This window comes from Nothobranchius furzeri, chromosome 17, assembly GCF_043380555.1.
Source record: "Nothobranchius furzeri strain GRZ-AD chromosome 17, NfurGRZ-RIMD1, whole genome shotgun sequence".
NCBI lineage: Eukaryota > Metazoa > Chordata > Actinopteri > Cyprinodontiformes > Nothobranchiidae > Nothobranchius > Nothobranchius furzeri.
This window is the reverse complement of record NC_091757.1, coordinates 45,283,916-45,298,015: the sequence shown is the minus strand read 5'-3', so window position 1 is coordinate 45,298,015 and position 14,100 is coordinate 45,283,916. Positions and strand designations below refer to the sequence as shown.

The window sequence follows — 14,100 nt, the reverse complement described above, 5'->3', positions numbered from 1 at the left end:
TTTACATAATCCGTTATTTCATTTCATTGTCAGATTACATGATCGTCTAGTATTTCTTCATGTAGATTTTTAATACATAATGTCTTATTTGTATATTGAATTTTGAATACTTTTGAGTTCCATAAAAGACACGTGGGTTACAATAAATGGAAACAAAGTTAATGGTTTTTTGCACACTGCCAGAGTTTGTGTGTTTGTGTTTACATGATGAGGAGTGCAACTTTGACCTTTTCAGTGTTGAAATTTACTGATAAAACACACAATTTAACCTTACAAGTAGATCAATTCGTAGCTATGCTGGAAAGTTAACCTAACTAAAACGTATTTTGTTAATTTTGTTGTTGTGCGGCGATCGTATCAGAGTGCGCGGGTGTTTATCTTTGTTCACAAACGATCTTTGTTCTTCCGGCTCTGCTCTGGTCTCGCGGCAGTTGCAGGAACGCGCGAAATCCAGAAAACACAAATCCGGTCGGCTACGCTGTCAGAGAACGACCAACGCTTTAAAATACTAATATTAATATATAATTTAGACGCCTACGGCGAAGCAAATGGTTGTTTAAACATATATGACGGTGTTGCAGCTGAAAAACTGAATCAGAGGATGGTTTTGCAAAACAGCGGACGGTACAGGGCGGACCGTGGACAAAGTGGAGCAGATGTGGATAACCAGTAAGTTCGCTTGTAATTTCTGTTTATTAGATGTAATTGTGTCTGTGGAAGTACTTCAGCGTGTTCCAAAATGAGACGAAGAGCTAATGTAGCTGCTTGTCTGAACCAGGGATGATGGCTCGTCGGCCGTCAAGCGGCTCGAGCGCAGCCAGTTCACTGACGACATGGACGCTCGTTTCGGCTTCGAGAGGATGAAGGAGCCCGGGGAGAAAACAGGCTGGCTGATCAACATGCACCCTGTGAGTCCACACTCTGAAGTCTACCAGGTTTCTGTCTCAGGAGACATTTAACGCGTTTGTTCGCGTTTGTAGACGGAGATCCTAGATGAGGACAGGAGGATGATCAGTGCTGTAGACTACTACTTCATCCAAGAGGATGGAAGCAGATTCAAGGTTGGTTTATTTAAAAAGCCTCATGCTGGATGACATATTAATGATTGATGTTTATTCTGCCCTGACATGCTCTTCCTGATCTTTACTCCTTGTAGGTGGCACTTCCTTTCAAGCCTTATTTTTACATTGCTACTAGAAAGGTAAGTCTGATTTTGATTCAGGTTTTGAGTCGTTTTATCAGATTCCTATAGAACTTAATTATTCTTTTCAGAACTGTGAAAGGGAAGTCATTTCATACTTATCCAAGAAGTTCCAAGGAAAGGTGGCAAAACTCGAGATGCTTCCAAAAGAGGACTTGGATCTGGTCAGTTTTAGTTTGCAGTCAGAGGATCCATTGTTGACAACGCACTAAAAATCTACTTCTCAATTTCTGCAGCCAAACCATCTAGTGGGCCTGAAGAGAAACTACATCAAACTGTCGTTCAACACCGTTGATGATCTCATCAAAGTGAAGCGTGAGATCGCTCCGGCTGTAAGGAAGAACCGAGAGAGGGAGCAGTCCAACGACTCCTACACCTCAATGTTATCAAGGTAGGAATGATCTGTTGTGTCTGCTGGGTTCCTGAAAGCATCACGTTCCTAGTGTTCTCTGGATTTTGTTGTTTTAGCGCTCTGTCAGGTGGCAACGTCACCTCAGCTTATGATGATGGGATGTCGAAAAGTATTGTGGATCAGCTGGAGAACATAGTGGACATGAGAGAGTACGATGTGCCCTACCACGTCCGACTCTCCATCGACCTGAAGATTCATGTGGTGAGGACACTTTATAATAAAACCTTGGATTATTATTTACATAAATGTTGTAATAATCTGTGCTATCTCTGCCTCATTCAGGCTCACTGGTACAACGTTCGTTACCGTGGCAGCGCATTCCCGCCAGAGATCGTACGCAGAGAGGATCTTGTGGAGCGCCCGGTACGTATATTTTGTTTTTTGTCTTGAAAACACATTATTTATTCTCACTGATTACATTAAGTCTTGTATTATTGAAATTTTTTTTTTTGGATATTTAGGACCCGGTTGTTTTGGCTTTTGACATCGAGACAACCAAACTTCCTCTGAAGTTCCCAGACGCAGAGACGGATCAGATCATGATGATTTCCTACATGATAGACGGACAGGTGGGTTTAACACAGAGCCGTTCGCAAAGTTATCCTTTACCTCATCGTGTTTGCGTCAGTTTGCCAACTCGTGTTTTATTTCTTCAGGGGTTCCTGATCACAAACAGAGAGATTGTCTCTGAGAACATTGAGGATTTTGAGTTCACTCCCAAACCGGAATACGAAGGGCCTTTCACTGTTTTTAATGAGGCCGATGAGGTCTAGACCTGTGCAGATTCAGCTGATTATTACCGTATGAAGTGCTTTTGCATTAAAGTGTTTCTGGTTGCAGGCTGGTCTCATTCAGAGGTGGTTTGATCACGTTCAGGAGACCAAACCAAACATATTTGTAACCTACAACGGAGACTTCTTTGACTGGTGAGCTGATTGTAATTAAAAACTCACAGCCCAGTTTTTAAATCACGTTTATTCTTTGTTAATGGGGAAAAACTTTATAAAATATCCAGGATTAATTTTAAAAATAGCAGTTTATTAGAAACTTCTATTTTGTGAGGGTGTTTTTGGTCCTCTTCAGGCCTTTTGTCGAGACCCGAGCTGCCCACCACGGCCTGAGCATGCACAGGGAAATCGGTTTCCAGAAGGACAGCCAGGGGGAGTACAAGTCCAGCCAAGCCATCCACATGGACTGCCTGAGGTGGGGATGATTCTGACTCCCACCTACTGACAAGGTGTGCTGATTATTTTAATGGGAATTGTTTTCTCACGCGTTCATTCCAACTTTTACCAGGTGGGTAAAGAGAGACAGCTACTTACCTGTGGGAAGTCACAATCTCAAGGCAGCAGCCAAGGCTAAACTGGGCTACGACCCGGTGGAGCTGGACCCTGAGGAGATGTGTCGCATGGCAACGGAGGAGCCACAGGTCCAGAAACAAGATTTGAGTTTTAAATCCTATAAAAGAAAAGATTAGTCAGTTAAAAATACATTTGTTTTTCTTTTCCCACAGACTTTAGCCACCTACTCTGTGTCTGACGCCGTGGCCACGTATTACCTGTACATGAAATATGTTCACCCCTTCATCTTTGCGCTGTGTACCATCATCCCCATGGAGCCTGATGAGGTTCGTCTCAGATTTTTGTAGTAAAAGAAGACGTATCTGCTGATAAAGAGCCGTAAACTAAATGGTCTCTCGCTGCTCTTGTGTGAACAGGTGCTGCGTAAAGGGTCTGGGACTCTGTGTGAGGCCTTGCTGATGGTGCAGGCCTTCCACGTCAACATCGTGTTCCCCAACAAGCAGGAGCAAGTCTTCAACAAGCTGACGGACGACGGACACGTCATGGACTCTGAGACCTACGTGGGAGGCCACGTGGAGGCGCTGGAGTCGGGAGTGTTTCGCAGCGACATCCCCTGTCGTTTTAAAATGGTACATCCTCTTTTTTTTTCTCTGATAATTCTACTAAATCACCTTTAGGAGCTTGAAGCTTGACCGTTTTGGGTTGATGCTTTGACAGAACCCAGCCGCCTTCGACTTCCTGCTTCAAAGAGTCGAGCAAACAATGCGTCACGCCATCGAGGAGGAGGAGAAAGTCTCTCTGGAGCAAGTTACTAACTTTAATGAGGTGTGTGAACTTGTCGCCCTCCCCCTTTTTAGCTCAACACTTCCATCATGGAGTAACTGTGATGCTTTGTCAGGTGTGTGATGAAATCAAAAAGAAGCTGACTTCCTTGAAGGAGGTTCCCAATAGGATCGAGTGCCCCCTCATCTACCATCTGGACGTCGGGGCGATGTACCCCAACATCATCCTCACCAACCGCCTGCAGGTAAAAAAAACTAAAAGAATCACAAATCAGACGCAAGACTCTTTCAACAGCAGCAGGTTTAACGTCTTCATCGTTTGTAGCCGTCGGCGATGGTTGATGAGGCCACGTGTGCTGCCTGTGACTTCAACAAGCCCGGCGCCTCCTGCCAGAGGAGGATGACCTGGCAGTGGAGAGGAGAAATCAGTGAGCTGGTTACTCTGCACTAAAACAGGTTTGGGTTGGTTTATAAAATAAAAAAAAAACATCTATTTGTTTTCAGTGCCTGCAAGTCGCAGCGAGTTTCACCGCATCCAGCAGCAGCTGGAGTCTGAGAAGTTCCCCCCGCTGTTCCCCAACGGGGCCCCCAGGGCCTTCCACACACTCAACCGGGAGGAGCAGGCCAAACACGAGAAGAAGCGTCTTGCGGGTACCGTCTTTGTTTGGGTTCCCTTAAAGCAGATCTTGGTTTTAAGATGTGTAAATTGCAGTTTTCTTTGTTTTTTTTTAGATTATTGTAAGAAGGCCTACAAGAAGATCCACGTCACCAGGCTGGAGGAGCGCGTCACCACCATCTGTCAGCGAGAAAACTCCTTCTATGTTGACACGGTCAGAGCCTTCAGGGATCGGCGTTACGAATTCAAAGGACTTCACAAAGTAGGCTTTGGTTTTCCAAAAATAATTTTAAAAAGTCTTTTGCTTTCATAATCATTGTTTGTTCACTTCTGGTGCGTGTTTGCTGTTGAAGGTGTGGAAGAAGAAGCTGTCAGTGGCACAGGAATGTGGAGATGCTGCCGAGGTGAAGCGCTGCAAAAACATGGAGATCCTGTACGACTCCCTTCAGCTGGCTCACAAGTGTATTCTGAACTCTTTCTACGGCTACGTCATGAGAAAAGGGTACGAGTCGCTTCGTCACGCGTCCTCTCTCGCCGCTGCGGGGCTGATGCTGTCTTCGTCTATCTCTCAGGGCTCGCTGGTACTCCATGGAGATGGCTGGCATTGTGTGCTACACTGGAGCCAACATTATCACTCAGGCCAGAGAACTCATCGAGCAAATCGGGTGAGTGGCGTCGCTCGTTTCTCCCGTTCAAAGATCTGAATTTATTGTGATTCTGTAACCTCAAAGGTTTATTTTGGCATTAAGAAAGGCTTCTATCTTAAGTAATTTAGCAGTTTAGGGGAAAAAAACTAATAATTCTTCTCACACTTTCTAATTTTGACTCAGGAGGCCTCTGGAGCTGGACACCGACGGTATCTGGTGCGTCCTCCCCAACACCTTCCCAGAGAACTTTGTGGTGAAAACCAGCAACGAGAAGAAGCCCAAGGTGACCGTTTCCTACCCGGGGGCCATGCTGAACATCATGGTGAAGGAGGGGTTCACCAACGACCAGTACCACGAGCTGGTGGAGCCAGCGTCTCTCGTGTACAACATCAGGTCGGAGAACAGCATCTTCTTCGAGGTGGACGGACCGTACCTGGCCATGATCCTGCCTGCCTCCAAAGAGGAAGGGAAGAAGCTCAAGAAAAGGTTTGCCACACAAGTGATGAAATATTTAAGCTGAAAGGGCACTTTTAAGGACGCCCCGTGTTGTTTTTCAGGTACGCCGTGTTTAACGAGGACGGCTCTCTGGCTGAGCTCAAAGGTTTTGAAGTGAAGAGACGAGGGGAGCTCCAGCTCATCAAGATCTTCCAATCATCTGTGTTTGAGGCTTTCCTCAAAGGGACCACCCTGGAGGAAGTGTACGCGTCTGTGGCCAAAGTAGCCGACTACTGGCTGGATGTGCTGTACAGCAAGGTGAATGAATTTTTCCTTCGATTAAGTTTCTGAAACAGGAGTTTCTCCCCAGAGATCGGCCCACAAGCCATTTGTATATACTAGAGACCACCGCAGATGTGTTAAAAACCAGTGTGCCCACTTCAATCAAAAAAAGATTCAGTCTGTTTTTGTTTTTGTCATGTTTTTTGTGCTTGTTTTTTAGGCTGCCAACATGCCCGATGCAGAGCTGTTTGACTTGATTTCAGAGAATCGGTCGATGTCCAGGAAGCTGGAAGACTATGGAGAGCAAAAGTCTACATCCATCAGCACGGCCAAGAGGCTGGCAGAGTTCCTGGGAGACCAGATGGTGAAAGACGCTGGTCTGAGCTGCCGCTACGTCATCTCCCGAAAACCAGAGGGTTCCCCCGTAACAGAAAGGTGGATTTTTATCATTTAACACGGAAGGAATCAAATTTCTAACGAAAACCTTTTGTGATGAACAAGTCAAGCCAGAGGGCTCAAGCAGATTTCTTGATTGATCTGATATATTTATGCTGTTTTCCTTTGGGTCTCTCTGGAGAATAGTCTCTTTGCATTACCACCAGAAGTAAAAGCTTTGGGTCTGACACCATCACATCTACATATTTCCCCAATCAGGGCCATTCCTCTGGCCATCTTCCAGGCAGAGCCCAGCGTCAAGAAGCATTTCCTCAGGAAGTGGTTGAAGATGCCCAGCCTGCACGACTTGGACATCCGCACGGTGAGTCATAATGTTTTTTCCAGTTAAAGATAAAACCTCATCATATATATATATATATATATTCAATTTTTTTTTTACACATTCTTGTCTCCGGGTGACTCCAGATCCTCGATTGGAGCTATTACATCGAGAGGTTGGGCAGTGCGATCCAAAAGATCATCACCATCCCTGCAGCTCTGCAACAGGTTAAAGCTCATTTTTTTAAAAATCGACCACTTTCTGAATGCAACTCAAGTTTATGTATAGATTCGTTTGAATTTTTCTTTTTACCATCAGGTGAAGAATCCAGTTCCAAGAGTCAGACATCCTGACTGGCTTCACAAGAAGCTCCTGGAGAAAAACGACATCTACAAGCAGAAAAAAATCAGTGAGCTGTTCACCAGCGAGGGCAAGAAGCAGGTAGGGTCAGCTGATCAGTCAGCATCGTGAGCGCTGAGCAGAGCTCCCATGTGTTGCTGTTTCTACATCTCCCAGGTGACCCACCAGCCTCTCGAGGCAGGTCATACAGCAGATATGGAGGACTTTGGGAGGCCGGCTAGACCCCCGCAGCCCGCCGTTCCCATCAGCACCAAGCGTAAGCGGGCGTCTCAGGGGAGTGACAGTCAGGTGGAGTCTCAGGACGTTGAGCTCACGCAGTCATGGAGAGAAATCCTGGGACCGCCTCCATCAAAGGGAACAACACGGGTGCATTTCCAGCAGATTTTAATCCCACAGGGATTTTGTTAATCTCAGGTTTTATTTTGATGTTTAATTTTAACAACCTGTGTCTTTTTGTGCAGGAGGAGCATCTTGTTTGGCTTCGTTATCACAAGAAGAAGTGGGAGCTGCAGCTGAGACAGAGGAAGGAGAAGAAGAAGAGGAGGAAGCTGTTGGATGGAGAGTCTCAACCTGTTGGAGGAGGTGTGATCCGAGGTGGCTCCGCCACCGGCCTGGGGAGCTTCCTCCGCAGAACTGCTCGCAGCATCCTGGACATGCCTTGGCAGGTTGTGCAGGTAGAGCAAAGTCACCGTGGCGGTGACATCCAAACGTTGGATGTGATCGTTGGACAAAATTCAAGGAAATGACTGTGATACGTCTCAGATTGCAGAAACGAGTCACCCTGGTCTGTACAAGCTGTGGGCTGTGATCGGAAACGACCTTCACTGCATGAAGCTCAACATCCCGCGGGTCTTCTACGTCAACCAGAAAGTCCCAAAACAAGAAGAGGGAGTGGCGTTCAAAAAGGTACGGGCTGAGAAAACCGAGTTCAGTTCATCCAAAACTGTGTTTAATTCCCAAACGGTGACTTCAGGTGAACCGCATGCTGCCGCGCTCCAACATGGTGTACTTCCTGTACGAGTACTCTGTGCCAGAGGAAATGTACCAGAAGCACATCAACGAGATCAACGCCGACCTCTCGGCTCCCGACATCGAAGGCGTCTATGAAACACAGGTGACCTTAAACTCCACCACCTCCATGTTTCCAGTTCGGCTTCATTAACCTCACTCCATCACCTGTTTCCCAGGTCCCCCTGTTGTTTCGTGCCCTGGTGCAGCTCGGCTGCGTGTGCATGGTAAACAAACACATCGTCAGAGATTTGGCCGGCAGAGAGACGGATTCCTTTGATCTGGAACATCTGGAGATGAGATCTCTGGCTCAGTTCAGCTACCTGGAACCCGGTGAGATCTGCAGAAAACCTCATCTTGAATTAGTCAGAGACAATTGCCTTGGTTTTACATTTTCTCCATCCTAACACACATGCTTGCCTTTTCCTTAGGAAGCATTCGTCACATGTACTTGTATCATCACAACCAGGGTCAGAAGGCTCTGTTTGGGCTGTTCATCCCCTCTCAGCGCAAAGCGAGCATCTTCATCTTGGACACGGTAAAAGAAGCACAGTTTTTGTCTTCACCTGCTTCTGAATGTGTTCTAAACTCGCATCCAATGCTTCTACTACTGGTCTGAGGCCACGTATGTGTGTCTCCGTGGTAACGGGGACCAAAACAGTCAGGTTTTAGCTAATTCGGAGCAAGATAACTCTTGTGGCAGGGCTGTTGGATTATTTCTGAACGAGCTTCGGAGTGTCATCCTTTTGTTGCAACTTTGTGATTTTCAGGTGCGAAGCAACCAGATGCCCAACCTGAGTAACCTCTACACAGCAGAGCGCACCGCCCTCCTGGAGAAGACAACGGAGGAGCTTCTACCTCCAGAGAAACACACCTTCGAGGTTCGAGCTGAAAACGACATCAAGGCGATCTCTCGTGCTGTGCAGCGCATCCTGCTGAACTACAAAGTAAAAGACACAAATTCTGGTGTTTTTATTCTGTTTTACTAATAAAATAACCATAACCCATCTATGTTTTCACTGTCCTACAGGTAGGTAATCTCCTTGTTTTCCTCCATGTTGATTTATCTCTTTGCTGCGTTCAGGAGGAGCGACGTGGGCCCACTCTCATTGCCGTCCAGTCCAACTGGGAGCTGCAGCGGCTAGCAGCAGCCGTGCCGGTGCTCGAGGAGTTCCCGGTGGTTCCGGTGCACGTGGTGGATGAGATCAGCTACAATGTGCTGGACTGGCAACGCCACGGGGCCCGGCGCATGATCCGCCATTACCTCAACCTGGACAGCTGCCTGTCTCAGGCTTTTGAAATGGCCAGGTAAGCCCAGCTCACCTTCTCCTCAGTGGAATTAATATTACTGCGTGGCTACCAGGAACTCCTCCTTTCAGGTATTACCACCTGCCAGTGGGTAATTTGCCCCAGGACGTGTCCATCTTTGGCTCCGACTTGTTCCTGGCGAGACATCTACGGAAACACAACCATCTGCTGTGGCTTTCACCCACAGCCAGGCCCGACCTCGGTGGGAAAGAGGCCGACGACAGCCGCCTGGTCGTAGAAAACGACGATCAGGTGTCCGTGGAGATCAACGCACAAGGATGTTATTCCACAGGTACTCCAACTACCAGGAAACCTCAGGAACCAGGAGTTTCTGGAGCTCCTTTTGCTGTGTGAATATATGTTGGTATGTGTCATCTCCAGTGTGCGTGGAGCTGGATCTGCAGAGCCTGGCGGTGAACACCATCCTCCAGTCGCAGCATGTCAACGACATGGAGGGCGGGGCCAGTCTGGGCGTGAGCTTTGACGTGATCCAGCAAGCGTCGTTGGAGGACATGATGTCAGGAAACCAAAGCGCCAGCTCTTTGGCTAGCTATGATGAGACGGCTCTCTGCTCCAACACCTTCAGGTGTGATCATCTTCTCAGCTGCATTCATTTACAGATGTTCCTCCTGTGGTTTAACCCCCCCGGTGGTGTTCATCTCCTCTGAGCAGGATCTTGAAGAGCATGGTGGTTGGGTGGGTCAGGGAGATCACGCAGTACCACAACGTGTACGCAGACAACCAGGTGATGCACTTCTACCGCTGGCTCCGCTCCCCAAGCTCTCTCCTCTACGACCCGGCGCTGCACCGCACGCTGCACAACATGATGAAGAAGGTGTTCCTGCAGTGAGTGCAGCATCCATTTTACCACAGAGGCATCATTTATGTAGTTGCTGCTCAAAAGCTTTGTTTAAAAGTTACATTTTGCAGCCAAAAGAACTGTGGGATTAAATGATCTCCTGATCCTGCTGTCTTCTGTTCCTGTAATAATCTGGCTGTTGTTCCGCTGGCAGGTTGGTGGCAGAGTTCAAACGTCTGGGCTCTACTGTGGTTTATGGAAACTTTAACAGGATCATCCTGTGCACCAAGAAAAGGAGGATAGACGACGCCATTGCCTACGTAGAATACATAACCAACAGGTCAGACATTTCTGCCCCCCAGATTACACGTTTTTATTGTGATTTCTTTATTTAGGTGCATTTCTTGGCTTACTCGAGTACATGTCTGTTTTCCATTCAGTATATCATAAATATTAATAAATACTAAAACTGATCTGGGGCCAGTTTAAATCGAAAGGACGCTAGACACAAAGCGTTTGATCCATTTTCATCAATCACCCGCCTGTGTTTCCTTTCTAGCATACATTCCAGGGAGATCTTCCACTCCCTGTCCATCTCCTTCTCCCGATGCTGGGACTTCCTGTTGTGGATGGATCCAGCTAACTACGGCGGCGTCAAGGGCAAACTACCTTCCAGCGTTCTGTATGGAGAGGTACCGCAATCTAAAAGTTCAGTTTGCAGAATAAAAAAACGGATCGGAAGCATAAAAATGTGTCATATGAACCAGGTTTATTTAAAATGTTTATTTATAGAGTTTGAACTAAAACACTTAAAGTACTCTAAACACTTTCCCGTTTTTATGGTTTTAGGAAAACGCCAAAGAGAAGAAAATCACACAAGGAGAGGAAGACGAGGACGGGAGTGAAGATGAGGCTGAGGACAACGCTGAGGAAGATGATGGAGATGGAGAGGCTGATGAGGTGGAAGAGCTGATTGAGAGCAGCTGGAACATCATGCATTACCTTCCCCAAACGGCTTCCTGTCAGAAATACTTCCTCATGATTGTTTCAGGTAAAATAATAAAAAGTTATTCATTCTTATTCATTTCTGAGTTATTATTTACCGTCCCGCTCCTCCCGTGCAGCCTACATCGCTGCCGTTTACCACAGCATGAAAGAGGAGCTGAGACGTAACGCTCCGGGAGCAACGCCAGTCAAGAGGCGCGGAGGCAGCCAGGTTTCACAGCAGGCCGTTGGGGACTTGAGCGCACTTCCTGGTAAAGAGGCAGTTTAAGAGGCTTCTTAATTCAAATTCAATTCAAAGATCCTTTATTAATCCCAGAGGGAAATTAGAGTTTCAGTACACACAATTCTGAGATCAGACATTCATACATAGACACATGACAAGAATTGGTGACTGTGGTCATTCGCAACCTGAGTCGCGCTACCTTAATAGAGATCAGAGGGTTTATATGAGGATTGGGTCAGGTGGAGGAAAAAAGGCACTTCAGAGTTACCCTCCACCGGGAGGGCAGCTTTGCAAGGCAAAAAACACCTCAGACAGAAATGCAACAGACTTCAGACATCACACAACATAAGTGTCCACTAGGTGGGGTGGTAGGGTTGGGGACCGTCCTCACATCAGTGCATGCAGCCGCGATAAGCAGCGCTCGTCACCTCCGTTTGGACAGGGGAAGGAGGTATTTGGGTTAGAGAGCACAGTGACTCCTGGAACGATTCAATGGCCTTCACCGGTCGCAGTCCCGCCCAGGCTGGGATAGGGAGACAGTTACCATGGCGACAACAGCATTACACATTTCTTCGGGGGGGGGGTCACTTCAGCCTCACAGGCTCAAGGGCACCAGATTCAGATAAGAACTTGCTTTGGGGCCAGACAGAGATAATTTCCTCTCTGTCTTAAAGTTCTGTTGATCTCCAACCCGTCTGAATCCAATAATGGCGTAAATGAATCTATCCCAATCCGTGCTGATCCGTCAACTCTATCCTTGGTGGCATCAATCTTCTGTGCCAGAGTCTGAATCTCAGCCAAAGTTCCAAGCTTACGACTCATTTAGACAGTTATGAGTTTGTGCGGTGTAATCCATCCCTGAGCTCTGGGATTGAGCCTCGACAGCTCGTTAATTTTCCGGTAAGCCAGGTAACCGCTCGGGCCAAACAGCATGAAACCTGACACCAACACCACGAATATCCAGACGTCTTCAGAATCCTCTACAGACAGTTGAGAGAGGCAGATCAGGTTCCGCTGTTTCCAGGAGTCCATGATATGCCCAGCTGGCTCTGTCTCAGAGGGGCACCCGGGAGCCCCTTCTCTCCTTTTGTCAATCACGTTGAGACCAACTGACCAGGCCCATTGTAATAATTTCTAGTTTCCAGAAAAAATGCAGAAGCGCCGTACACCCAAAGTCAGACAAAGAGCCTTGGGTTATGATAGGGAGAAGAGGAGGAAAAAAGCGTCTGAACTCTCCAAGAGCCGGAAGAAGAATTAAGTTAATTTAAAAAAAAAAACAAAGTTGAGATTCAGGATGTGTGTTGGACTCGGTTGTGTTTTACTGTTATTGCTTTCTTCTCCAGGAATGATTTCCTTCTCTCAGGAGTACGTGGCGAGCGAGCTGACCCAGAACATTTTCACCATCACTCAGAAGATCCAGAAAAAGGTGACGGGCTCCAGGAACGTGACCCAGACGTCAGAGATGTTTCCCGTCCTGCCCGGCTCACACCTGCCTCTGAACAACCCTGCTCTGGAGTTCGTCAAATACGTTTGCCAGGTACGGACGCGATCCTGACGCACAGCAGTTCATCAGAATCCACCCCTTATTAACCTTTCTGCCCGCGGTTTTGATTTATTATAGTATATAATAAAATTATGATATATTATGTATTCATAGTTTTTTTAATTAGTAGTAGTAATGTTATTGTTATATATTTGCATATTATTATATTATTTATTAATTGTTTTCAGTTAGAGATAATTGTTTCTTTAATATTATTAACATTATTAATTATAATAATGTAATGTGATATTTATTTACATGTAAATAGTTATATATTTTTAAAATTATTCAAATGTTTATTTAATTTTGCACATCAGTACTTTGAATTCCATAATTTATTAACTATTTCTGTTTGTGGTTTATATTTTTATTATTATTAGATTTGTTAATATAATGTATTTATTATTATTATTATTATTATTATTAGCACAGCAGTACATTAAAGTCCAGCATTTATGAGCAGCTCTGTGTTTTATATTTCAGGTCCTTTCTCTGGATGCCAACATTGTGAATCAGGTGAACAAGCTGAAGCGAGACCTCCTACGTCTGGTGGATGTGGGGGAGTTTTCAGACGAAGCTCAGTTCCGTGATCCCTGCAACTCCTACATCCTGCCTGAAGTCATCTGCCACCACTGCAATTTCTGTCGGGACCTGGACCTGTGTAAGGACCCGTCAGTGGCACAGGTGAGCAGCGCCTGATACGAACACCGTCGTGTTCATTCAAATGGAATCATCACTTTTTCTTTGTTTTTTAGGACGGGTCTGTGTTGCCTCAGTGGTTCTGCTCAAACTGTCAGGTCCAGTATGAGACAGACTCAATTGAGATGGCCCTGGTTGAAGCTCTGCAGAAGAAACTCATGAGCTACACGCTGCAAGACCTGGTGAGTACGTGCCAGAAAGCTAACCGGACCAAATCATTTCGGTTGTAACTTCCTGGTTTGTGGGATTTTTAGGTGTGCACCAAATGTAAAGGGGTGAAGGAAGCAAACATGCCCCTCTACTGCAGATGTGCCGGCGACTTTGACCTGACCTTCTCATCCAAGGTTTCCTCTCAAACTACGATCTTAATAAGAGAAATCGGACATCGATTCCTCTTGACTCAACCCTTCTCTTCTTGTTTTTAAAGAGCTTCGCCCAGCAGATCTCCATGTTTCAGAACATTGCATCCCATTTCAACATGAGATTCCTGGAGGAGACCATCCACTGGCTGCTGGAGATGAGCCCTCAGATCAGCCACTGAACGTGACAAGCAGAGGCGACCCTCCTGGGAAGCACTCGATCTTTATCCACTTGATCATCTCTGATGCTGAACTGAGAGGAGGAATGTTTCTTCTGTAAATATGTCTGAACTTTGCTTTATGTGTATGGATTTCAGTTTTTCACCAGTTAATTAAAGCGCAACTGTTTAAAATTTGAGCTTGTTTTATTTTTATTGGTTTATTTATTCTGCTATTTAGATGGTT

General features: G+C 46.2%; 1 protein-coding gene across 1 annotated transcript; it reads left to right on the top strand.

Moving 5' to 3' along the window:
* Positions 1 to 427: 427 nt before the first annotated feature.
* On the top strand, positions 428 to 14,053 carry pole (polymerase (DNA directed), epsilon). The gene is made up of 48 exons (XM_015972611.3): positions 428 to 669; positions 779 to 908; positions 981 to 1,061; positions 1,157 to 1,201; positions 1,273 to 1,365; positions 1,438 to 1,592; positions 1,670 to 1,814; positions 1,896 to 1,976; positions 2,075 to 2,182; positions 2,270 to 2,380; positions 2,454 to 2,539; positions 2,697 to 2,816; positions 2,910 to 3,042; positions 3,127 to 3,240; positions 3,331 to 3,543; positions 3,632 to 3,739; positions 3,813 to 3,941; positions 4,022 to 4,124; positions 4,201 to 4,347; positions 4,429 to 4,574; positions 4,666 to 4,814; positions 4,885 to 4,977; positions 5,143 to 5,445; positions 5,517 to 5,712; positions 5,897 to 6,111; positions 6,331 to 6,433; positions 6,538 to 6,618; positions 6,710 to 6,832; positions 6,908 to 7,117; positions 7,213 to 7,425; positions 7,514 to 7,657; positions 7,725 to 7,865; positions 7,939 to 8,092; positions 8,191 to 8,297; positions 8,530 to 8,706; positions 8,844 to 9,067; positions 9,139 to 9,359; positions 9,449 to 9,653; positions 9,740 to 9,913; positions 10,081 to 10,206; positions 10,426 to 10,558; positions 10,716 to 10,917; positions 10,991 to 11,122; positions 12,438 to 12,631; positions 13,121 to 13,321; positions 13,393 to 13,518; positions 13,591 to 13,680; positions 13,764 to 14,053. The coding sequence occupies exons 1-48, from the start codon at positions 602 to 604 to the stop codon at positions 13,875 to 13,877; spliced, it is 6,867 nt and encodes a 2,288-aa protein (XP_015828097.3). The 5' UTR covers positions 428 to 601; the 3' UTR covers positions 13,878 to 14,053.
* The last annotated feature ends 47 nt before the right edge of the window (positions 14,054 to 14,100 follow it).